This window comes from Panthera onca, chromosome A3, assembly GCF_046562875.1.
Source record: "Panthera onca isolate mPanOnc1 chromosome A3, mPanOnc1 haplotype 2, whole genome shotgun sequence".
Taxonomy (NCBI): Eukaryota; Metazoa; Chordata; class Mammalia; order Carnivora; family Felidae; genus Panthera; species Panthera onca.
The window spans coordinates 21985330-22011552 of NC_138341.1; the positions used below are offsets into that span (position 1 = coordinate 21985330).

Sequence of the window (26223 nt, forward strand, 5' to 3'; positions counted from 1 at the left end):
TCCCACCTACTTCCAAAATCAGAGGTAAAGGGTTTAAAAAAAAAAAAAAAGGCCCCCTTTCATCAAGGTCCTCAAACCAGAGGCAGAAAATAGCCATACCACCACTTTTGCCTCCCTCCAACTCTTGCTTAAATTCGGTTCCAGGGGTGGAGGATGCCTCAACAGCCACTGCTCATCATCTTCATCATTTTGCCCAATCCTGGGCCTTTGCCCTTCCCGGCATCGTGACATCTTATTTTGAAAGACTGAGGGAGGTTTTCATTTCCAATTATTCCATTAGGGTAAAGGAATTTTTAAATTACAGTTTTGGGGGCAGTTTACTGAGCAATGAGCACCTCTCTCTTTCATCCCAATTTCCTTCTGTCCTCCTAATGCCACATCCTCTGTGAAGCCTTCCTGATTCCTCACAGCACCGTCATGAGGATTATATGGGGCAGGAAACAATACTAATAGCTAACCTTCAACAAGATCTTACCATAGACTAGGCATTTTGATAAGCACCCAATATGCGTTACCTCATTTTACCCCGTAAAGCTGACATAGATGCCATTATTATGCATATTTTACAAATGGGGAACCTGAGGTTCAGAAAGGTTAAGTAATTTGCTCAAGCTTACCTACACAGTTAGTAAGTGGCAGAACCATGATTTAAATCCATGTATGCTGGACTCCACAAACCACAATCCTAACTTAACTTATGCTGCCTTGCTACATATTAAACATACACGGTGGCAGGTATTATTACTAGCTTTGTATAATTTTGTTCTTTGAATTTTTGAAAGTTCTCCTCTCTTGTCTATCAGTTTTTACACTGCTTTTCGGTTTACAGTGGACTTTGTGTACATTACTTCAACTCTTCCATCATCTCCCCTAAGGTTGCTATTATTGTTACTTCCATTTTCCCAATGAAGTCGTTGGGTGAGTGCTCAGAGAGACTGTGGCCTGGGCTAAAGTCAGCGGTATTGGGTCATGTATTAAAAGTACAGCTGCCACTAGGATTTAAATTCTGGTCTCCTAGCTCCAAAACCCAGCCTTTCTTCAGCATGGTTTAGGCTTCCTCCCTCAGTGCCCCGCCTCTTCTGAGTCTGAGATCTGCATCATCAGAAGGAACGGAAGGTCTCCTACACTCCCTCTTTTGGGCCTGCTCCTAAAGCGCTGGTTTATCTGGGTGCAGATTTATGTTCGTTGTTTACATGTGCGCCCAGCACGGGGCCTCGTACACAACTGATGTTAAAGGAAACGGAATGAACGCTACCGAGGTTAGCGGTCCGTCTCGCCTACTGAACACTATCGGCCGCACACAGTCGGGATCATCGCTACAGCCTTCGGTCTTCCGCATACAGTAGGCGCTCAACATCATTAAATTTCCGTTCCCTCACTTTTCTTGGAACGTGAAGGTGGGTGGGGGTGGGAAGAGGCACGCAACTCCTCACCTGAGGGCTCAGCAGGGTCCTCAGGTGCTTCAACTGCATGACGAACACCTGTCTCTCAGATGCCACCAGTCAGCGACAACTCCCGTGGTTACCTGGACAACCCGCCACGCAGCCGCAGCGACTGCCGCTGACGCAGATGCGACCAGAGCGCCACACACTTCGCAAGGTCACCACGTAGGTTCGCGGCGAAGCAAACAGAACGTGCGCCGGCGCAGTGAGATCTAGGGCGGGACTGCGAGTGGAATTGAATCCTCCCAACCAATCCCGTCGTTGCCTGCAAGCCCAGGCTCAAGCCACGCCCACAAGCCCTCAGCAAGTCGGGGAGCTACGTAATCGCAGTCTTTCTCGCGCCTTGATGTGAGTAAGAGTACCTGAATGCATTCTTTTAATCATCATAACCCTGATGGAAAGCAGGGCAATTGCTTTCATAGACGTTTTGCAGCTGATGGAATTCAGCCCAAATACGTTATGTGACTTTCACGGGATCAAAAGGCTAATAATGATAGCTAACAGTGAATGCTCAGCATGTTATCTGCCAGGTACTGTGCAAAGTGCTGTACATGCATTATCTCATTTAATCTCAAAGACACTTTTTGAAGGCGATGACATTATTAGGCCCATTTTACATAATAGGAGGCTCGGGATTAGAAGGGTCACGGACCCAAACTAACAGCCAGTAAAGGATGTAACTGGGATTCAACCCAGAGCTGGTGCATTTAAACACCCTTTATATCCCTTCTGAACTCCTGTCTCTCCATCTCCATGCAATGCTTCTATACCCTGTGCCACCCCCATCCCAAGAAATGATGTGTCCAGAGTCTGAGAGATGAGTGTTTTGGAACTCATAGCCAGTGAGAGGTAAGGTACCCTACTTCAGAATTGGGGGGCAGTGGATTAAAGACAGCTGCCCAGATCAGGATGCTTCTATGGTTCAAGGTAGAGGGCAAACCGGAGCTTGGCTCACCTGATAGGTTAAGGTTAAGTCTTGTGATACCTGGGGTTGGAGCTTGTTTGAGTAGAAAGGATATTGACTTCTTGATCTCTCTTTGGATTGGGGTCCATTTCAGAATTATTGGTCTAAATTCTTGTAACATACCAGAGAGACTGAGATACAGAGAAGGAGAGTTATTTATATACCTCCTCTGGAAAGATCCAAAGTTGAGAAGACATGTATGTCTCCAGAAAATGTAGCATATGCTGTCTACACCAGTTCTGGGTTCTGAATCCTTTCCCCCACAGTGGATGCAAACGTCAACAGCTATTTCTCTCACTGGCACCACACCCCCCCCCCCTTGGAATTTAGGAAAGAGTAGAGGACAGCCCCTATTTTCACAGGAAACAAGTCGCCCCAGAGCCCAAAGTAGAAGTCTTTTGACAGGGGGGATTCCAACCCCTCAGTTTTATTTCCATAATCCTCCTCTGAACGTAGTGGCGGAGAGTGAATATAAACTCATTTGCACTTTACAATTATTATTGACTTTCGACAGAATGAACAGAGACAGAGATGGAGACAAAAGGGAAAGTGAGGGCAGGGAAGAATAGGTACAGGAATGCACAGGATAGGAGCACATGGCACCAAGGGATCCATTAGTGTAGCTGCTCTTTCATTTGTCCCAAGACACTGTTGAGTCCTTTTCTGAAAATCAACTCAGGGTGATGGAGGAATCAGAGGGATAAATGGTGAAGAGCTTGGGTGTCAACGTGGGCAGCGAACATAAAAAGGTTACTGGCCTTCTCGTGTGGTATAACCTTAGTTTCCACTGGTACGGGAGAACTTATATCCCCTTCTTCACCTTCTCCCCCTTCTCACTGAACAAAACAAAAGGAACTAGGGCTCTAGTTTTCTACACCCATTTCTGGCCTCTCTCCACCCATCCCAGGCTAGAGAATCAAAACAAACACCTAAAAATGATAGTGCTCCTGTCGAGTTGGTGGTGGTGTGAGAGGCCCTTATAGTCAGGGGAGAGGCAGTGGGGAAATGTCTTCAGCATACTATACAGTATACCATACAGTCAGTTCCAGTTTGTCCAAGAACCTTTATTGGAAAAATGTCCAAGGGGTGAGGTCACCAGCAGCTGGAGGGGCTACCAGGTGAGAGGGGGAGCACCCGAGGCTCCATGGAAGACATTGGAGTAGTGCAGTGCGGCATCTGCCTCCAGACCCAGACATTTCCTTTTATTTGCTGGGGGAGGGGGAGTCCCCAAAGAAACACCCCTCTCTGAGACCCAGAGGCAAGATGTGGGGGCAGCTGGGGATGCCGAGAGTCCTGATGCAGGTGAAATGGGGGTCCCGTTTGGGACCTAATGGGATACAGTTGAGTAAGTGACTCTCCCCTGGACCTGGGGGATGGAAGGATGTATCCCATCTGATAGCCATTCCCCAGGGCCAGGGGTGCAGACCCTAAGACCTACCTTCTGGCCCTGCTCACAGTGGAAAGAGGACGGGTACCAGGCCTGAGGTTGTGGGAGTGTCATTACCCTCTAGGAAACTGGGATCCTTCAGTCTTGGGCAGATCTCCAGCTGGGGCTCTCCCTGACCCCATCCCCATCCCCAGGTTGCTAGTGCATCTGTTTTCTGGTTCTGTTTCTTCATTCATACATCGATGGTGTTGATGGATGGGGACTTTTTCTGTAAGAGAAAATGGCTTGAGTCTCTAATTGTGGCAAAGTTGTAGCCTTCTCCATCCCAAATATCCATTCTCCTTCTTTTCCTGCCCCTCCTTGCCCTTCTCCCTTTCCACGGCTGCTCCTAGAAACAAAATCACCTTTCCCTCCCTCAGACCCCACGTCACCTGTCTTGTCCCCACTGGCCTTCCCTGAGGACTCTGTTCCGGCCCCTTCCCCTTCTCCTTGGGGTTGTTGTTGGAGTCATTATCCTTGATGATATCATACTGGCGGCAGAATAGCCCAATTACAGCTGAAACACAACAATACAATCTGAGCCTTGATCTTGACCTCCCCACTCACAGCCTTGAAGGGCAGTGAGATAATCATACAGTTTCTAGAAAATCCTTGAATTTCTGGTGCCCATGTACAAGCACCACCCTCTTAATCTTCCTCTCCTCCAACTTCTGCTCACTCCCCTCAACTAAGCATCTCCCCACTCCATTTCTCTCCCTGCCTTTTCTCCCAACAACCTTTACCATGTCCCGCCTTCACTGAGCTCCCCACCCCCCAATCCTTGGCCCCCCCGTCCAGCTGCTTACTCACCAGCCCACATGAGCAACACCACCACAATGATGACCACTTCCCCTGTCTGCAGCGGTCGCTCTCCATCCAGACCCTCCACTGTGATGTCACCTAAGAAGGAGGAGATAGACTCCAGGTTATGGGGGAGCAGCTACAGAGTTCTTCTATGATTCTGGACACTAGTGTCAGGGTAGACTTATCACAGGGTTGCCCCCGGTAGCCGCTCTCTAGGAAGCTATTGGTGGGCAGGTAGTTAGCGACCAAAAAGCAGGAGGGCTGCATGCGAGTACTCACGCAGGCTGCGGTGGAGGCTGTGAACTAAGGATGGGTAAAAGGAAGCTTAAAAGCCCTTCTCCCAAATGATTCATTATCAGCCTGTCTATATCCAGTCCCCTGCCAACCTTTTTCCTTCCTTTCTTGGCAGTATGATGAATTAAATCATCCTTTTATTCATCTAAGCTAGAGTGTTGCCGTTTTGGGGGAAATAAACAAGAGGCTAAAGGCCAGGTAAAAAGCCAGAGAATCCAAAGTTTAGGGAATGGAGAATAGCTGAGACCCTCACCTGGGCTTGAGCTGTTTGAGGGTAGCCGGTCAGAACCCTTGAGAGTTCGGAAGTGCACCCGAGGCCCTGGGGGGCTCTCTCCCCGCAGGCCGATGCTCCTGACCTGCACTGTGTAGTCACTGTCTTCAGCCAGGCCCCAGAGGGCACAGGCCCGAGTGGTGGTGTTCACCTCCCGGATCACACGCTGTCCAGGGCCATTCTGTCTCTGCAGGGAGATGATGGGACAGGAAGGCAGTCTCACACCAGTCCCAGGACTCTTGAACATCCAAGCACTCCACGGAGTAGGGTGAAAAAGGCAGCCTGAGACTGAGGGAACACCAGGTCCCAGCTTCCCCCACCATTGGGAGGGGAGCTTAGTTCTGGGGTGGGGGTAACTGAAGGAGTGTTCAGAGATCCAAGGACACAGGTTGAGGGAGCAGAAGGGTGATTCATACTTGCTGGGAAATGGAGTAGCCAATGACGATGTTGCCTTCTGGGACGTCCCAGGACACAGTGGCCGAGTTGGCTCTGAGGTGAGTGACTGTCACATTCACAGGAGAGGGAGGCCGGTCTGTGGGTGCCAGTGAGTTAACAGGTTAACAGGTACCATCCACAAGCTCTGGTTAACCCCACGCCCCCTTTACTCACCTGCTCGCACAAAGCCCAGGTCACAACTGACCAGCAGGAGGACCGTGGGGCTTAAATATGGGGAGAGGGGCATCAGCGAAGCCATGGTCCCCACCGAGTCCGCTGGGAGGCACTGGGGCATCCGCTTGACATCCAGGCGGGGCTCCTGGAGGTGGCAGGAGTTGGGGGGTGGGGGTTCAAGGACTGCCCAGAACGCACGGTGGCAGCAGCTCTCCCGGGCTCCCCACCGCCCACAGCATCCCGGGAGCCCCCCTTCCCTCCACGTCTTCTCCGCCCCCGCATCACCCGGGCACCCGGGTGCGCGGCTCTGCCCTGCCCACACCCACCTCCGCCGGTCCTCGCGATCGGTCAGGCCTCGGGGGGCTGCTCGGTGCCGAGAGGGCGGCCCATCGCCCGACTCCGTGGCGCTGCCCCTACCCCATCCCGGCGCGGGCCCGGCGCGGGGGGCAGCGCGGGACCGAGCTGCGGACAGAGGGCGAGCGGAGGCGTAGCGGGAGCCGGCCGCGGGGCTGCGGGGCCCCCAGAGCTCAGACGGGCCGCGTAGTCTGTCCTCGAGCAGGGGGCGGTGCCGGCGCGGCCTGGCCGCTGGCCTGAGTCCGGGTGCGGGAGGCAGTGCGGCTGCTCCGCCGGCCCCTGCAGCGGGATGTGACCGTCCCGGCCAGCCAGCCGCCGCCTTCTGCAGAGCTGGCCCCGCTCGCTCCGCCGCAGCCCGACCGGGACGTGCCGGCCCGCCCCGCCCCGCTGGGGTTCTCGCAGCCGTCATCCCCCTCCTGCCCCCCCCCCCCTTCGACCCCGTTCTCCCGGGGCTCCTCCCACGACCCTCCCATTGGCGGCCTCCCGGGTCCCCATCCCTCCGATCCCGGCTCCGGCCCTGGAGCCTGCGGGGGGCGTGGGGAGAGGCGCAGGTGCGAGGGTCTCCTGCACCTGGGAGGGCCCCTCCCTCCCGCGCTGGAATTAGCCAAGTTGGGAGAAGGAATTGCACCTCCCGTGCGGGAGGGATAGCGTGGCGGAGATAATTGTTTTAACAATCTCCTACTTGTAGACTGCGTCAGCTTTTAAATCTCTTCCCCATTCATAATCTGATATTGATTCTCTTCACTCTCTCATTCATTCTTTCACTTATTAAACAAATATTTATTGAGCGTCACCTATATGTTCTGGCATGTTAAGAGCTGGAGATACAGTGATTATTAAGATTGCTGGGTGTATAGGGGGAAATCTAAAGAGCAGCGAGCGACCTATGGTTCTTGTCTTAGCTCTGCCACTTACTGCTTGGCATGGAGAAATTGGTCACCTAAGTCTCAGGTTTTCTACCTGCAAATCAGAGGGTCCAGAACTTCATAGGGCTGTTGGGAAGATCGAATGAGAAAATGTTGGGAAATGTCTTTATAAATCTTACAACACTATGTGAGTGAGAGATTATCAGTAATTTGTACTTAATCTGTTAGTTACTTCATTCATTCAACAAACATGTAAATCCTTAAGTTATTTCATGAGATCTGGAGTGACAACCTGGGTGTGAGTTCCAATTGTGTCAGCTATGTGATCTTTAGCAAAACACTTATCTGAGCCTCAGTTTCACCATCTGAAAAATGAGGGTGTCAATACAATCTTCTTAGTGTTAATGTATCCAATGAGATAAGATATGTGAAAAGTGCATTGTTCAGTGTAAATAAATGTTGGCTAATGTATTTAGGGCAGATACTTTGGTTTCTAATTCTCATTGCAGCATTTCTATTTCTGTGGCACTTTCTCCTGTAATATCCAGTTCAATGTGTGTCCCCCTGGGGCTCTGAAGCTTCTGTTGCCTTCCTTCTGAGATGAAAGAGTGAAATGGGTCAAGAGGGAGGACTGGGTGTTTTGAGCATGTGATCAAGCTATGGTCCAGGTCCTCTGACCTCCACTGTCCCTGAAGATCCTGATCTCTGGCCTCCTGATGCATCCTGGTCCCAGAGCACTCTTGCTCAGGGATTCTCACTGCCCTGGGCTTGAGCCTGAGCCTGAGTATTATCCTGCACTTTCAGCCTCCAGGTCATCCAGAGAAGAGGTCATTGTGTCCAAAGGGCAAGAGTAATGAACCTCAGGTTTCCTCTTCAGGGGCAAAGCAGAGGCTGGGCAGTCTGCATGCATGCAAAGAAGGACCCCAGGAGCTCCCCTGAGGTGACGAGTGGGCTGGGGGCCTACTGACCAGGAAAGGGTGCAGGAAGAGGTGCTCAGAGGGGGTGGTACTCAGAGAGGCCAGGGTACTTGGGTTAATCATCACTGTGGCTCAGATAAGGCCCTGCCAGCTGGAAGCCGAGTTAGTGTGACAGAAAGATTTGCGTGGCTGAAGAGGCAGGTATGACAGGGTGTCCACAGCGTGCAACCATGCCGGGCACAAAACAGTTTCAACATGTGATTGAGACCCCAGAGCCTGGCAAGTGGGAGTTGAGACCCCCTTCTCCATGTTGGTCTTCTGCATTGATTCCTAGAATCATTTCTTTTCTGGACTTTCCTCCACCCTTGGTTTCTGTTCTCTCCCTCCTCCTTCCCATCTTCCTTCCTGATCTTCTTTCCCTTATAGGCCCAGAGTACCAAGTGCAGGCTAAATCCTTGGGTGGTGTGTGTGTGCGTGTGTGTGTGTGTGTGTGTGTGTGTGTGTGTGTGTGTCTGTGTCCAAGTACTGCGCCTGCTGCCACTCCCACCTCCGGATCAGCAGGTATGAATGAGGCTTCGGCTTCCTGCCTGTATCTTTGTGCCCCCTTCCCTCTAGTTGTCTGGGTATGAGGCAGCCCCTGCCAGCCACAGAGAAGTCAAACCCACTGACCCAGGACCTGGACAGAGCAGATGCTGAACAAATTGTTCGATTGCTGGGGCAATGTGATGCTGAGATCTTCCAGGAGAAGGGGCAAGTCATGCCCACATACCAGGTGACCCAGACCCATTCCCTGGACACTGAAAATAGAGATACCAACCCCAACCGCACCTTAACCTCTGCTCTCTGAGACCATAGTCCTTAATATTTGAAACCCTGAGAGCCCCTCCACCGCAACATTCATTCTCCCCCATCCCAATCCATTCTCTTTTTCTTGGCTTCTGATTCCTGCATGTTCCCTATAGCGACTGTATAGTGAATCAATTCTGACCACCATGGTACAAGTGGCTGGAAAAGTTCAGGAAGTGCTGAAGGTACTGACTCTTCATCTGCTCCCACCTGAACTTCTGTTCTCTCCACCTTTCTCTTTTTTTTTTTTTTTTTTTTTGGCCTCCACTTCTCATTTTGCTAGATCTCAGTTCTCCTTTCTCCCAGTCCTCCCCCTGAGATCTTTATTGTCATGTTATTAATCCACAGTAATTAAAATAACTATTATCTGCATAATACTTTATAATTGACCATGTACTTTCACACTCATCACCTTTGCAAAAACCTGTGAAATTAGTGTGATTGTCTCCTTTTTTTTTCCAGATAGGAAAACAAAATCACAGTAGCTTGCCCAAATATATCCAGCTAATAATTGCTGGGTAGCGCTGCGTTACTGATTGATTGATTGGTTGATGACCAAGCTGCTCGGTCCTTTCTGGAATAAGTAAGGGTTTGAATAAGTAGCTAAGCCAGAGTTAGGAGCAGACTGAAGTTTCTTTCTCAAATCCAGGATTTTTTCTGCCACATCGTACTGCTTATGTTCTGTTCACTTTTGTCATAAGAGGCTTAAGAAGACTCCCTAATTCCTGTTCTGCTACTGACAAAGAAAAGAACATGCTTCCCCAACCTGAGCTAGGCCATGGCGACATAGGCATTTTTCCTTTCTCAGGAGCCTGAGGGGGTGGCTGGTGGTGTTGAGTGGAGGGGGCACCTCTGGCAGGATGGCATTCCTCATGTCGATGAGTACCCCTATCCCTGATTTTCCTCCCCCTGCCTTCTTGGGGTGACCCTCAGGACCACAAAGCTAATCATAGCTAAGCTCCTAGGTGAACCCCTCTAGCCCTGGCTCCCTCTCTTCCAAGCTGGATCTCACCCCATATGGAGCCCCATATCTTCTGTCTCTACAGCCCATTCCCCCCACCCCCAATCAATCATCTGCAAGTAGCGTTTTAAGTGCCAGCTTCCAGGCAGTACTGGCTTAAGCACTGGCCTGAGAGAATCCTTACACAGTCTCTACTCTCTAGGTGTCGAAAATCCAAGATAATTGCTCCTTTGCTTTGTCAGAAAGGTTTAGGACAGAAACATCTTTATACCTACCTCATTGCAGGAGGTGACAGGTAAGCCAAATTGGTCTATGTTGGTCTATGAATATTTTGCTTGGCCTGGATAGTGTTTTTTAGAAATTTAATTTTAAGGCTTTTAGATGGAGATTGTATCCAGTTTGCTTTGGTCCCCATTGTTTCTTATTGCCTTACACTTATTGCCTTCACATACTTAAATTATATGACTTGCCTTTGTAGGTATTTGAGTTTTTCAGCCCTATAGAGTATCTGTTATGGTGCCAAGCAAAGAGTAGGTGTTCAGTCAATGGTAGCTTTCCCTTCATTCCCTTCTCTCAAAGCAGCCTGCCCTAATATACCATAGGCTTCTACTTCCAAACCAGTGCCACTGACCTTGAGTCTGTCCTCGTAGGCCTGTGGTGGCATCTAGGGAGGGGGCAGAAGATAGTGCTCCGCACGGGATTGAGGAACTAAAGAAGGTCTGTGTCTTCCACTAAGAATCAACCAGAGACCTCTGTTCCTTCTCATGATGACACGAAAGCCCCTATCTAGCAAAAGCCCATTCCCTTCCCCAGTCCTGCCCCTGACATTCCCACCTGATAGGTTTGCATCCTAGAATCCTCCTGGTGGCACTGCTTCACCCATCCTCCTCTCCTAGGTGGCTGCTGGGAAGAAGAGGGTGATTGTCACTGGCATTTCGGTGGGACTCTTTGTGGGTGTGAAGACAGGCTGGGTGGATCTATCCTATGGGGAGAAAGGAAGTGGGAATAGAATAGCATGGAAAATAGATTGATGAAGTGGGTGCTAGACAACAGAGAGGGTTTGCATAAGGAATTTTGATTTTACTCTCACTAATTAAGACCCAGTTGTATGAATGTGGGACAATGGGAAAAGGATCCTATTTCAGAATACTTGTATATCAATCCGTTCAATAACCAAGATAGATGGACTAGTCCCAGGGTCAGCAGACTACCCTGGCAGGTCAATCCTGCCACTGCTTGTTTTTGTAAGTAAAGTTTTACTGAAACACAGCTGTTTGTGTTTATGTAATATCTATGACTACTTCACCCTACAACGGTAGGGTTGAGTATTGCACAGAGATCATAGGGCCCACAAAGCCTAAAATACTTACTCTCTCACTCTTTACAGAAAGAGCTGACCCCTGGACCAGTCCCTTGCTACTTAAGTATGGTCTTCACACAGCGACATTAGTATCTCCTGGGATTTGCTAGAAATGCAGAATCTCATGTCCCACCCCAGACCTACTGCGTCTGACTCTGCATTTTAACAAGATTCCCAGGTAGCCTGTTTGAGAAGCACTGGACTAGGTGACCCAAATTTTCCCTCACAACTGCAGCTGATTCTAACAATTCACTAAACAGAAACGAGTTCAGCGATGCCCGATGTGGAAGGAGGCACACAAGGAGGGCAGGACACTGAGCTTAAGGAGCATACAATTTAGTTGAGTAGTTTTCAAAATTTACCATGCAGAGGACATCCTTGGGGGATCTTGTTAAAAATACAGGCCCTGGGCTTTCCCTTCAAATGTGGATCCAGTAGATCTTAACTGGGCCTGGGAATATGCGTTTCTAACAAGCATTCTGGGGGATTCTGATGCACATGGGCCTTGGGCAACACTAGAGTAACCCCTCTCATCATGCCTATTTTTCTCTCCCTACCATCAGGCTCCCTTTGTGGCAGGCCAGATGGACTACTGCATGGATAACCCAACCATCTTCTTGCCAGTCCTGGTAGGTTTCAACCCCGTAAACATGGCCAGGTGAGCCTTCCGTGATGAAAGGTGATGATTGGCCAACCCCCCAGGGGGAGGCGGAGAGGAACCCTGCCAAAATCCACAAAGGTGAGGGCATGGTTTTTAAGGTCTCATTAATCACATCTCAGAATATTAAAGTAAATATAGACTGTCCCTAAGCTTATGAATTTTGGTTTTTATTTTTGTGTTTTTGGTCAGTTGGTTGATTTATTCTCTTGTTTCAGAAAAGATTAAAAGCAGCTTACAAAGACCACATAAAATCCAATAAAGGATGCATTCAAAACAGGGAGGGAAGAGACAAGGAAAACAAGGGCTAGAAGATAGAATAGGGTCAGGGAAATGCGTACCACAAAGTTCTGTACTTTCTTTCAAGTGTCTTTTCAAAGGAGTGTTGGGTACTGACTCCCTTTGCCCAGCTCCCTTATTTTAGCATCCATTCTCTTTTGTCATTCTGGGCACCCCTTCAGTCCCCCTGGCTACTCAAATCCCTCACCTGGTTCCCCTTTCCTGAGAACTCTGTGCCACCAAATCACCTCCCTCTTATTCTCTAGGTGAATGGTCACTTTGATCTCAGAGAAGGTCAGCATAGGAAACCAATAGTGCTCAGGTGGTTCTGTGAATGTGCTGCCTTGACAGTGTTAAAGGATTAAGAAAGTAGATTCTTAGCCCCTTGTGTGAGAGCTCTGATGTTGTTGGTTTGGGGTAAGGACCTGAAATATCTATTTTTTAAAAACATCCCTGGAGATTTTGGTGCACAGGCAGGTTTGGGGAACTCTGTAAATTAACCTTTGGAGTGGACGCCCTGATGAAGCTGAAGGCTTCCTTCTCTGGAGCATTCCAGAGAAGGCTTGTTGATTCCTCAAAAGCAGCTTTGCACATTCAATGGTGGTCTTGGAGGGAGGGACAGCTGGGTTCTTTCTGAGGCCCTTTTCTCAACTCCTAGATTCCAGGCTTGTAGTGTAGTTCGTATGAACATATAAATGAGTCTGAGATACTTTTAACCCTGATCCTTTTAATGGAGGACTCTCCTTCACCAAAAATGTATCTGCGGCAAATGATGCTAATTTCAGGCACTGTGACTAAGTGAAATGAAGGATTTCAAACAATGTAGGCGTGGAGATCTTCCAGTTGTTCCTTAAATCAGTGGCTCCCAAACTTGGCTGATCTTCAGAATCGTCTGAGAAGCATTTTAAAAATACAGATTTTTGGGCTCCTCTCCAGAACTCCTGAAGCTGATTCTCAGGGTGGGCGTGGTACTCAGAAATGGGTAGTTTAAAAAACAAACAAAACTCCCCAGGTGATTTTGATGACTAGCCAAGTTTAAGAATCTCGGTTTTAAACCACCCAGTGAACACTGTCTCCTCTCTCTGGGAGAGGAGTTTCAGAAGTAGTTTGAGGACAAATGATAGGAAACACTTAACACAATGGGTATGTAATATATGAAACTTGTTTGCCCTCGAAGAAATACAGATGAAAAAATGTAAAAATAGTTCAAGAAGGGGTAGAACTTTTGCAGGGATGGGATGATAAGGGGAAGTTAGGGAGAACTCAAAGGTAACTCTTTGAGCTCCTGCCACAATAGGTGATTTGCTAATTATCCCCTAGCAGAATTGACAAGCAGAGATCAACTACAGAAGATCCCCATTCTTCAGAGATTCCATGGTTACACCTATGCAGCCAACAAGATTGTTACTCTCTTGTCCCACTAGCACATTGTTTTCTTCAGGATTCATTTATTAAAGGTGTGTTTGCCAACTGTTAGGTGATATGCCTCATACCTTGTAATTGGGTTCCTTCAGGAGGAACTGTTGTCTTGTCCCTCAGGTAGTGAGGGGTTTGCTATTTGGGGAGATTTCCCGAATATGTTTCCGGAAATGGGAAGGGCTTCTGATGGACCCTACGACTGAAAATAAGGTGGCAATTTTGACATTCTGATGATAGGTACTCCTCCAGGGGCCTACAGAGAGTGTGGGTAGTATGGTCATGACAGTGGAACATGTGCAAGGACCAGGATACAAGAAAGTTCTGGTCTCAGGCTGGAGTTTTAGGTTTGAGAGTTGGCTATGCTCTGGGATTAAATCGCTGAATGTTCTACAAACCCTTGTCCTTGGGGTTCAGGGACACAGAGCCCCTAAGAGCTCTAAAGCACACCTCTCTAGGAGGTTGTTGTCCTTGGACCCCAATCTCAATGTGGTCTTTGATCCTGATTCCCATCTGAAGCCCTTCGTTGAGATCCTTACAGATAATCTCCCCACCTCTGTCTCTCTGTGGGCCCCGGAAATGACCCCATTGAAGACTGGCGTTCGACATTCTGACAAGTAGCAGAACGGATGCAGAAACTGCAAGAGAAACAGGAAGCTTTTGTGCTCAATCCTGCAATTGGGGTAGGATCCTCCCCACCCCCACCTAGGGAATGCTTGCCACTTCCCAAATGCCTCCAATTTTAGGTTGTTACATCTGGTCTGAATTCCTGGCGTTGTGTGTCAACTAAAATGTTGTAAAGCAAATCCTATTTTCCCCTTTCCTTGTTCACCTTAAGATGTGTTTCCATCCTGACCCTGCCTCTTAAATCAGTCATCATCAAATACCTAAGCCATCTAGGGCAGTTTCCTGTTTGAAGAACCTCTTCTTCATCTATCAGTAGAAAGAGTTGTTCTTTTGTGTTTTAATTTCAAAGATGGGCTTTAAAAAATATGGCATTCAGTTTCATTCTTCTGCTTTCTAATCTTCTCCAAAACTGAGTGGGCCTTCCAAGCCTCCTGTGCTCCTGTGCCTTTTTCTCTGCATCGAGGATGCATGGCACCGGCATCGTCTATACTCACTTTGACTTGGCAGGAGCCTTGGCTGAATCGCTGTCATTGCCCCTCCCTGCCTGTGACGGGCACGGCTGTGACATTCTCCTTGCTCTTCCTTTGGTGAGATGGGAAGGCAGGAACCCCACGTCACATGTGAGTGCCATATCTTTCATCTCTCAGGAGCTCCCCTCTCCTGCCTGCAGTTGATTGCTTTTAATCTCCTTTTCTCAGACACTGCCTTTGTCCTGCCTTTTGCAATAATCTCTTTATGTTTGGTGTGTCGTGTTACCTACCTGGACCATTACAATGGCTGCTTCATTGATCTGTCCAAAGAACATGAAATGTGGTGTTTGCATTGAAAAACTGCTCTTTAAAAAATGGGGCCTTGAGTGGGGAGAAAGTTCTTGGGGGGAAAAAAAGACCCTCAGTGAAAAACGCTTATCTCCAGCTAGCAGGACATCCAGTCCCTGTGGCTTCCTCCTCAGAGTCCTGAATGTACCATAGAAACGACCAGAGGTGGCCCTTACTCTCTCTCTTCTCCTTCTCTCAGTTAAGCCCTCAACCCAGCACTCCTCATAGCATACTGAGCACCACCAGTACTGCCATATGCATGCCGAGCGGCCTCTAGCCAGACTGCATGCCCAAGAGTCACTACCTAGACTCCATGCCCAAGGGCCACTAACTAGAGCACATGCCCGGGAGTCACTAACCAGACTGCGTGCCCAGTGATCACTAACTAGTGAGCTCGGGGATTCTCCTTCCTCCCCAATTCCTCCTGGGTGTCATCACCTCCTCAGCCCCAGGCCTCAGTGGGTCATCCTGGATGAAAGGTAGAAACGCTACCAAGATCCTGTTGGAAACCCTGTTACTGGCAGCGCACAAGACTGTGGACCAGGGGGCATTGCAGCGTCAGAGAGGTAGGGAAGATCTGAACAAGAGAAAGCTCAGAGTCAGGCAGGGAGTGGGATGGTACAGGTTGGGGGGTGGCAGGTCCGGACTCAGAGACTGGTTAGTGGCAGCAAGGGTGAGAGGCGCCACCGCTCCTCCCGTGGGAAAAGAGCTGGCCTGGGGATGCCACTGTTCCTACCATGCAGTCCTAGAGTCTCGATTGTTTCCAGTGGACCCTAGATTCCTCAGGGCCCACTAATCCCTGTGCCCACCTGGAGCACCTAATCCCTGAACCCACCTGGGACATCCAAAACTAACCTAGCTTCGGAGAGTCTGTGACTTAGGGATGGTCCAGATCAGGCAGGAAGAGCTCATTCTGCTGGGGGCTTCTTCCCTTACCAGGGTTTCTGGCCTGGCTCCCAGACTCTCCACCTACCTTCTCACCAACTCTGATCCTATCCTTCTCCCATGTCCTTGTCCTTCTGTCTGGTCTTTGTTTTCTGCTCACTGAAACTTTTTCTGCCCTTCTGGAATGCTGTCGGGGTCCACTCACTGCACTTCCATGAAGGGCCAGTAGAACTTAGTTTTAAGGGAATTGTGCCTTCCCCTGGGCAGGGGTGATACTCATACTTTCTGAGGGGGCACTGGGCCCACCCTGGGAACTGCTAGCCTTTCTCCCAGATGCCTTCTGGAAATCCTGTGGACATTTGAGCGGTCTCATCAGGTGACCTATAGCCAAAGCCCTAAGAGCGCCACCCTGATGAAGCAAGCCAGCACCAGGTGTGTGGAAATGTGTTTGGAGGGGGGAAGTGGTGTGGGTGGGGAGTGTCCTTAGAACACATGTTAACATGGTGAGGGTAGCAGATCTGCATGGTGGAGGGTCATGGCAGGCTTTCTGTTGGTTTAGTCCTGTGCTCTGACATACGCATCTTTCTCTGATCCCTGGCTTTTTCTTTCTTCTTTTTTTTTTTTATTGTGATCTCTCATGTCCTTACCTCGGGCCCATTCTCAGCCTGGAGAAAAAAGGCTGAGTGTACCTTGTTGGTTGGCAGACCCTTGGCATCATTGCCATCATGGATGGAGTGGAGTGCATCCACATCTTTGGTGCTGGTGGAACCCCAGGCCAGACTCTCTTCCTGGTTCCTCCTGATGCAAACTAGTTGGTCTGCTATCGAAACACTTTCCTTCTCCCAACCCATGAGGGTTCCTCATTCAATGTCCATTCTTTTCTATCTGAATAGGCATTTCAGTCAAATACTCTTTCCTTTGAACCCCTACTCCGGCCTTGGTCCCTCAGTTCCCAGCCCTGCTTTAGTTGTGGCCTCTCATGCGTGCTACACCTCATCCTACACCCCACTTGCCACTTTTCTCCAAGCCCCATTAACATATGCGCCCCCCCCCCCCCCCAGTCTGGAACCTTTCTTTCCCATAAAGCCCATTACTCCTCTCTCCGTCCTTAAACTTTGCAGATTTCCGAGATGTCCGTGGCTTTCTCATTGGTGATCACAGTGATATGTTTAACCAGAAGGCTGAGCTCATCAACCAGGTGGGAGGATGATGGGATGTGGGAGAGGTTGTGAAGGTGACTGGTGAGCAGGGAGTGGGAAGTAAGGAATGGTGGAGACAGGTCGGGGAGTACAACATGGTAGTCATCCAGAGAAGAGAATATGGGTTAGAGGTCAGGAGTCTTTGGGGAAGCACAGGGATGGTGGAAGGCTCTGGATTCGCCCTCTAAAGCTGGCTCTAGTCCCATGCTCTTCCCTCAACTTGCTGCATCATCTTGGGCAAAACACTACCTCCTTGAACCTTTCATCTATATACAAGAACACTGTATTAAAGGTCCTCTGAGGCTCTCTGCAGTCTCCAAGCCAATGTGCTGGAGTTTTTCATGGGGGGAACTCTCATCTTCCTCTGTGCAGGGTCCCCAGTTCTCCTTCTCCCAGGAGGACTTCCTGACTTCCATCTTGCCATCCCTCACAGAAATTGACACTGTGGTCTTCATTTTTACCCTGGATGGTAAGAGGGAAGATGGGAGCAGTGGGGTGAGTAGATGGAGGCAGTGGAGTGACTCAGGAACTGTCGTTTTTCTGGGTCTTAAGGCACTTGCTCAGAGGCAGGGACAGGGGCATATGTCCTGACTGGACCCCAGGGTAACGGGAAGAACAGCTGAACAGCCAGCCTTTCAACTCCGGTGCCCTCCCCTTCTAGACAACCTCATGGAGGTGCAGACGCTGGTGGAGCAGGTGAGAGAGAAGACTGCCAACATCCAGGCCTTGGCACATAGCACTGTGGGGCAGTCCCTGCCGGTGAGGGTCCAGCCTTTAGGAGGGAACCTTGGGTGGCACTTACAGCAAGGCCTTCCTGGAGATCTTCTTCTGTTCCTCTTTCTTTCTCCAGACCCCTCTGAAGAAACTCTTCCCCTCCATCATCAGTATCATGTGGCCACTGCTTTGCTTCGAATATGAAGGGCACTTTATCCAGGTATGGAGCATGAGAAAGTGTTGTCTATAGAAAAGAACTCAGAGGAGGAGGGATTCCAGAAATTAGAAAACTCAAGGCTAGTGGGTAGAAAGCTTTGTTGGACTCCCACAAAGCCAGCTGGGCAAGTTCTTGGGCTACCAGGTCACTGGTCAGAGTTTCCAAGGCAGTGGCTCAGTATTCTCCAGAAATATTCAAAAAAGAAAAATGCAAAAAAGGCCAGACCACCAATCACTTGACAGATACTCATTGGTCCTTTGTTACAGGTTCACTGTCAATACCATAGTCATCCTCACTATACAAAAGTCTTTATGGTATAGGTTTGCAAGTTTACTATGCTGAATTCACTGCAGGCAATATTACATTGATACGGATCCTATTTACCAGTAAAATTATAATCTGGTACACCCATGGTGATAACCACAGAAATAATAATCACCCTGGGTGCGCTTTGCAGTTTAGAGTTTGAAGTGGACATCAGGACATCTGGGTGTCAGTTCAGCTGTGCTTTGTGGCCCAAGAAAGAAAGCAGTTTTATATCTCTAGCCCTCAGTTTTCTCACTCAATACCTGTTTACCATCCACAGGGCCCAACGAGAGCCCTGAAGGTTTGCCCTAGAGAGCCATGGTCTCATCCATTATTCAGATCACCTCCTCCAGGAAGTTTCCTAACTTGAGCAGACAACAGCTGGAATGTTGCCTTACCTGTACTCAGAGCTCACCAGAAGCCCCTCTCCCCCTGAGTCAGGGGATCCATGCTGCTTCCAACATGTATCTTTATCTTCCCTTCCAAATGCTGTTCATTCGTCACATCTTTACTTTTTGGCATACCTTCCACATTCATTGTCTCCTTTGAGATCTCACATCTTCTAAGAAGTCTTCTCTGATTAAACCCACACTGTCTAGGCTCCTCCTTTATGTGATATACCTCTCCACACTTACACGGTTTATTATACAGTCATCATACCTAATACACATGTAGGCCTCTGCACTTTGCAAAGTATTTCATTTATAATACCAGTTCTTATAACAGTCTCCTAAAGGATGTATGTTTAATGTCCCCCATGTCTCAAATAAGGAAGTTGAAACTAAGAGATTAAGGGATTGTAATCATGGCCACACAACTAAAGCGGAGTCAGGACTGAAACCCCAGCCTTGTGACTCTAAGTCCATGGTTGGTTTCGCTGTACAATATACACTTTGGCCATAGCCGTGAGTTGAGCCAGATTCTTTTACTCTTCATTCAACAAATATTTTTTATACACATATCACATGCCAGGTACTATTCCAGGGTTAGGGGATACAGTAGAGAGTGTTAACCTGTGATCTTTCGAAAGATATGTGTATTTTTAAAGAAAATTGTAATTAAAATAGCAATATTTTCATTGTAAAAACTTTAGAAAATACAGAAATCAAAAGAAGGAAAAAAGTATCCGTAACAGCCTTCTTCCCAAAAACCACTTAGACAAATTATGGAGAATGTCCCTCTAGACTTTTTATGCAAATGTAAGTATATTTATACAAAAATAGGACAATATTTGACATGCTGTTTTTAACTTGCTTCTCTTCATTGAAAATTATGAGCACCTTTCTGCACAATTATATCCACATCATTGTTTTTAATGTTGATGTAGTATCCTGCTGTATGGATGTACCATAATTTGTTCACTTTTCCCTCCATTGTTAGACCTTGTAGATAGTTTCGATATCATGGCTTTAATCAAAATACTGCATTGAACATCCTTCTACATGTATTTGACTGTTTCGTGAGGATAAGCCCTGGGATGAATGTCAAAAGTGGAATCACTGGGCCAAAAGGTGTGTAAGATGTTAAGGCTTTTTTTTTTTAATTAAATTTTTTTTACCAGTTTATTTTTTGAGAGAGAGAGAGAGCACAAGCAGGGGAGGGGCGGAGAGAGAGGGAGACAGAATCTGAAGCAGGCACCAGGCACTGAGCTGTCAGCACAGGGCCTGACCCCAGGCTCGACTTGGGGCTCCATGGGGCTCGAGCTCTTGGACCTCCTCAAGATCATGACCTGAGCCAGGGTCAGATGCATAACCGACTGAGCCACCCAGGCGCTCCAAGGTTTTTGGATACAGGTTGTCAAAGTGATCTAAAAGGTTTGTAAACAAAGTAGAAAATTGCTTGTTCCCCCATACCCTTTGAATACTGGGTAGCATTGTTCTTTTTAATCTTCACTAATCAGCAAAGAAAGCGAAACAGAACAAAAAGCACTCAGTGTTGTTTTAATTCACATTCCTTTGATGACTATGGAAAAGTGTGTGATGGGCATTGAAGAGGGCACTTGTTGGGATGAGCTCTGGGTGTTGTATGTAAGCCAATTTGACAATAAATTATATTAAAAAAAAAAAAAGATTAAAGGGCTCCTGGGGGACTCAGTCAGTTGAGCTTCTGAGTCTTGATTTGCGGTGGGGTCATGATCTCATGGTTCTTAGGTTCTAGTCCCGTGTCAGGCTCTGTGCTGCCGGTGGGGATCCTGCTGGGGATTCTGTCTCTCTTTCTCTCTCTTTGTCCTTCCCTGCTTGCTCTCTGTCTGTCTCTGTCTCAAAAAAAAAAAAAAAAAAGTATATATTGGCCATTGAATTTTTTTTCTTTTTTGAATTACTTCTTCATACCTTTTGGGAATATTCACCCATTCTTTTAGAAGTGTCTATTTTTCTTACTAATTATAAGAGGGAGTGTATATAGCAAGGATAGCAGCCATTTTTTCCTGTTCTATATTTTCCCCTAGTTTATTACTATTTTTTATTTCTATGTTTTTGATGTAGAGATGATTTAAATTTTTAGACAGTCACATCTAGCAATATTTTGTGTGCGTGTCTATGGCTTCTGTCTTTTGCTTGAATCCAGTTTGTATCTTTCTAAATGTATAGCAATTGTTTGAAATAAGGAGGTTTCCATTAGTAAATCTTTAGTTGCAGAAATATTTTTGATGTAAACTCCCACACATTTTTTCCTCCCACACTTTTATTTTGAAAATTTTCCACCCTACAGAAAAATTGCAAAAATAGGACTGTGAACACCCATACACTTTTCCCTAGATTAACCAGTCTTTAACATTTACCACATCTGTTTCATCCCTCTTTTCCTCTGAATTATTTAAAAGATACTTGGAGATATGATGACAATTGACATAAATTACTGTGTCCCCTAAGAACAAGGACATTTGCATACGTAACTGCAATATAATTATCACACTCAGGAAAATGACAGTGAATACTATTATCTAACATGCAGACTGTATTAAAACTTCCCCAATTCTCCCTGTATTATTTTTATTTACAGGCCTAGGATTCAATCAGAGATAATGCACTGCATTTAGTCATCAGGTCTCTTTAGTTTCCTTTATTCTACGTGAGTTCTTTGGCTGCTTTTTGTGTCCTTTATGACATTGATAGCATAGAAATCTGGACCAATTTGATTTTAGAATGTGCTTCACCTTGGATTTGCCTGATTGTTTCTTCATTATATTCAGGTGAAGTTTTTTGGCAGGAGTACTGCATAGGAGTACTGATATCCTTTATCAGCCTATCACATTAGGAGGCACCTGATATCAGTTAGTCCCTTTATTGGTGATGCTATGTTTGATCAGTTACTCAAGGTAGTATCAGATTTCTTTGTATCCTGTGCCTTAGCAATCTTTCACCCAATGGTTTTAGCATGCACTGGTGATTCTTGGTTGAATCAATTATTACTAGGGTGGTTTTAAAATGGTGATTTTCTATTTCTAACCTTATTTCTACATTTATTAGTTGACATTCTTCTGGAAAGAAAATCGTTCTCTTCTCTTCCCACTCATCTATATTTGTTTAGACTCTGTATGGACTCATTAATTTTTTGTTGTTGTTAAATGTGTTTTAATCCATTCCTGTCATTATTGATTTTAATGTTCAAAATGAGAGTTTATTCAAGCTGGCCCCTGTGTCCTTGTGACATATCCCCATTAGTGTTTGAACATTCTTTGCTGTGTTTTGTTTAAAAAAATTTTTTTGAGAGAGAGAGAGAAATAGAGACAGAGTGTGAGCGGGGGAGGGGCAGAGAGAGAGAGGGAGACACAGAATCCGAAGCAGGTTCCAGTCTCTGAGCTATGTCAGCACAGAGCCTGACACGGGGCTCAAACTCAAAGGTCGTGAGATCATGATCTGAGCTGAATTCGGACACTTAACCGACTCAGCCACCCAGGCTCCCCATCTATGTTTCTTTTTGGAAAAAAAAATTACCTTTCTCTTATGCAAAGGGTAGCATATTATAGTCTTCTGTGCCTTGTGTTTTTGCTTAACAAGACATTTTGGAAATCACTTCAGTTTCTAAATCTCTTAATTATTATTTATGTGTGTGTGTGTATGGACAATTGTGTACCCAATCTATGTAGGAGTACAGAAATGTCCCACGTTCAGCCTGTACTTTCCTTGGTTCCAGCCCTGGCTGGAATCAGTAATTTTCAAGGAGCCCTGGTGGTTGTCAGTGGGGATTGGTACAGCAGTCCCCCCTTCTCCATGGTTTTGCTTTCCACCGTTTCCTTTACCCTAATCAAATAGAGTTCAGAAGCAGATGATCCCGCTGACGGATTGCCAGGAGGTCAGTAGTAGCCTAACGCTACGTTACAATGCCTGTGTGATCCCCTCTTTCCATCTCATCACGTAGCCATGTTATCATCTCATATTGTCACAAGAAGGGGGAAGGATGAGTATAGTACAGTAAGATATTTTGAGAGAGAGAGGGAGACCACATTCACATAACTTTTATTAGAGTATATTACAGTTGTTCTATTTTGTTATTAGTTATTGTTAATCTCTTACTGTGACTAATGTATAAACTAAATTTTATCATAGGTATGTATGTATAGGAAAAAACATAGTATGCATATGGTTCAGTACTATCCATGGTGTCAGGCATCCACTGGGGGGTCTGGAACTTATCCTGTGGATAAGTGGGTACTGCTGTATTTAGAAACCTAGGTGCTGGGTAGGCTCACTGCTACTGATGACTTTGCCTCTTGGCCTTTTCAGTAGAACGAACAAGGAAATACAGTTGACCCTTGAACAATGTGGGGGTTAGGGACACTGACACCCCATGCAGTTGAAAATCTCTATATAACTTTTGACTCCTCAGAAACTTTTCACTAATAGCCTACTGTTCACCAGAAACCTTGCTGATGATATAAACAGTCAATTAACCCATATTTTTATGTTATATATATTATATACTGTATTCTTACAATAATGTAAGCTAGAGAAAAGAATATTAAGAAAATCATATGGAAAATACATTTACAGTACCACAGTGTATTTAAAGAAAAGAATCTACATATAAGCAGAACTGTGCAGTTCAAACCCTTGTTCAAGGGTTAACTGTATATGTTCTTTTCACATATGTACTTATATATACACATAGGAGAATATACATACGGTCTTCTTCTCCTTCCTGTTTTCCCTTAGTGAGAATGTTGATTTCCAACATCATCAAGCCTAGAGCCTGCCCTGCAGTGAACTGGTGTTTCTGGGCAAGTGAAGTGAAGCCCACGGAGGCTTGTTGGGCTAGCAGCACTTGTGGTGGGAGGAGAGGCCCAATCCCAGGGCCACCCGCAGCCCAGGGTGGGGAAAGTTTGGGGGTAGTTCTTGCTTTTGACCCAGTGGTCCCCACTTTCACTGGCATGTTCTGATTCTAGAAATAAAACTAAATGTCTTGTTTTGGAAAGTTAATCTTCCAAACTCAGTAAATCCGAGTTAATAAATTAGAGGTGGGACAAGATGGGTGGCATGGGTTGGTCTCAACAGCAGGTTTGTTTCTTTACTTCCCCCTGCCCCCCAAGACCATTTCATTGGCCACTAATCCAGACCTTACTCCAGCATCTCTGTATCCACCCCCCCAACACACATGTAGGCGCGTATGTGCACGCACGTGCATGTACGCGCTGCTCCCGCATAGAATCACACAAACGGGGAGAGGTGGGAATTTAGCTAATTCCAGAGGAAAGGGGAAGAAGTTGTGTCCCCAACATAGGCCACTCAGAAAAAGAGTCCCTGTTAGGCATGACAGGATCTTTGTCACTAGAATGAAAACTACATCCACACATTAGACCCTGAAGTGAGAGTTGCATCCCCTGTCCAAGTTTGTAAGGGGAACGAACATAAGGAACCCTGGGGGTGCTGAACAGCCTTTGGTGGCAGGACGCGACTGACACTGGAAACCTCAGTCTGTCCGTTTTACACCTCCGCTGTCATCTGTTTTGACAAATCAAAGGCACCCTTGCTCATCACAGACCCATACCAGCTCTTCAGTGGCTATGCATAAGACTGATAGTAGACAGTGGGCTCCCCCTTGTGCCTGAGAAGTACCCAACTAAAACCTCTGAAGCTCACTGGAACTTTCAGGCAGTAAGGTGACTTTTAAGAGCCAGATTTGTTTTTTGTTTTTTTTTTTTAAGTTTATTTATTTTGAGAGAGAGAGAGAGAGAGAGCACACACAAATGGGGCAGGAGCAGAGAGAGAGAGAATCCGAGCAGCCTCTGCCCTGTCAGCACAGAGCCTGCTGCAGGGCTTGAACTCACGCAACTGTGAGTCAGACGTCTAACCGATTGAGCTACCCACGCGCACCCAGATTTTGGTTTTAGGATAAAGTAATCAACCTTTTAAAGGTAGCCATAAATGCCCTCGAAGTATCTGTGGGCCTCTATCTGAGCTCTCTTTTCCTGTTGTACATCGACATGTACCTTGTACCTTAGATCCTTAACCGGTACCGCTTTCCTCAACCACCACTCCCATGGTGCCTTCTCAGCGTCATCCTTTTGGTTTTCATCCTCCACAAATGCTTCGTCCTAAGTCTGCAGCTCAAGATGCGTAAAGTGAGGAAAGGGTCCTTCAGAGGCTCTCTGCTTCTCTTTACCCAGAAATCTCTCCCTTCTGTTTTCATTGGGTAAATTCCTCTCTCTTCTTGGCACCGTGAACAGGGTCAAGTCAGAGAAGATACCCTGCTTTCGAGCACTGGAGAGGGCAGAGTACCCCATGATCCTGTTGATGATGCCAACATGTGCAGTAGCCTCACTCCCACATGTGAAATGGATATGGTGAAAGGTCATATTTCTCCAAGGTTGGATGCAGGACGGTTCTAGAAGTCCAGAGGTTGTTTTGTTTTGTTTTACTTGCCAAGTTCTTGGATGGTACAAAGATAGCGAGTGAATTCAATTCTTGTACAGTTGTGTATGATATTCAGCTGTTATGAACAAGGTGGAGGAGAGGCTGGATGCAGTCTGGCATTATGGAGGTCACAAAGATGGCTACGGTCTGAATCCCCACCCGCTAGGAATTCACAAGCACATATGAGCAATTCCCAAACAAGACAGAGAGAGTCGAAGTAGATTAGAACAGCAGGCTAGGTACAGATTGCTGCCAGAATTATTTGGGGGGGAGATTACAGAGTAGGCCAACAGTTAGGAAAATTTTGGGGAAAAGGAGGTCGGGGTGGAGTGAAGGAACATCCAAAGAAAACCTGGGCATGTTTGGAAACTGGTACTTGTTGTGTGGTTCCAGTATCAGAGAGTCAGATCATTGTCAATGGAATATGACCTCAAGGCAGAACTAAAGAGGTTTAAAGATATTTTTTAGAATTATCCAGAGACAGGGGTGCCTGGGTGGCTCAGTCGGGTGAGTATCCGACTTCGGCTCAGGTCATGATCTCACGGTTCATGAGTCGGGGCCCCACATCAGGCTCTGTGCTGACAGCTCAGATCCTGGAGCCTGCTTCGGATTCTGTGTCTCCCTCTCTCTCTGCCCCTCCACCACACACTCTCTGCCTCTCAAAAATAAAGAAAACTAATAAAAAAAATTTAGAATTATCCAGAGATAAATGGTTGGGTACAACCAACCATTAACCAAATAACTTACCATTATTTTGGAAAAAGCAAACTTCTGAGGGTAAGAAAGCTAGAGAGTAATCTATTATCAACACAACGCAGTAATTCTGTTGAAATGACTAAAGGTCAGTTCAGAAGACGGGGTTGGATTGTGGAAGATGAAGGAAACAATTTCCTGCTACACTCATTTGCTGGATCGAAAGTAAGAGAGAAAGGGTACAAGATATTTGGCTATTGCATGTACTTCAAACTTAATATATTAAAAAGTGAAACCCAGGATCTTCCATCCAAATCAGCTGATCTTTCATGAATGGTCTTGAATATTAGACAGGTTGGGTCCAGGCACATGGAACAGTAAGGCTGAAGGAAGATGTTGGGACCAGGTAGGAGATAGAGGGGCCCCAAATCTGGCTCCAGGGATGG

At 46.9% G+C, this 26223-nt stretch overlaps 3 protein-coding genes across 3 annotated transcripts in view; 1 reads left to right on the forward strand and 2 right to left on the reverse strand.

The window, feature by feature from the left end:
• The window catches only part of IFT172 (intraflagellar transport 172), a 34524-nt gene extending 32899 nt beyond the window's left edge, over window positions 1–1625 (reverse strand). Inside the window, exon 1 of the mRNA XM_078444848.2 lies at window positions 1434–1625. Within this exon, the coding sequence (XP_078300974.2) occupies window positions 1434–1472 (39 nt within the window). The 5' untranslated portion in view covers window positions 1473–1625. The remainder of the gene's footprint in view (window positions 1–1433) is intronic.
• A 1209-nt stretch (window positions 1626–2834) lies between these two features.
• FNDC4 (fibronectin type III domain containing 4) lies at window positions 2835–6562 on the reverse strand. Its single transcript, XM_060651299.3, has 7 exons — window positions 6137–6562; window positions 5811–5955; window positions 5618–5733; window positions 5184–5388; window positions 4643–4732; window positions 4225–4349; window positions 2835–4061 (listed from the first exon to the last, which is right to left on the reverse strand). The coding sequence occupies exons 2-7, from the start codon at window positions 5929–5931 to the stop codon at window positions 4026–4028; spliced, it is 693 nt and encodes a 230-aa protein (XP_060507282.1). The 5' UTR covers window positions 5932–5955; window positions 6137–6562; the 3' UTR covers window positions 2835–4025.
• A 1571-nt stretch (window positions 6563–8133) lies between these two features.
• Window positions 8134–24242, forward strand: GCKR (glucokinase regulator). The gene is given in 19 exon segments (XM_081795121.1): window positions 8134–8236; window positions 8563–8719; window positions 8910–8978; window positions 9602–9610; window positions 9612–9715; window positions 9957–10049; window positions 10405–10471; window positions 10651–10704; window positions 11678–11771; window positions 14044–14150; window positions 15047–15056; window positions 15302–15464; window positions 16119–16229; window positions 16462–16559; window positions 16919–16995; window positions 17369–17465; window positions 17658–17755; window positions 17847–17930; window positions 24192–24242. Coding segments are annotated over 19 exon segments (1629 nt in total). The 5' UTR covers window positions 8134–8150.
• Window positions 24243–26223: the final 1981 nt, after the last annotated feature.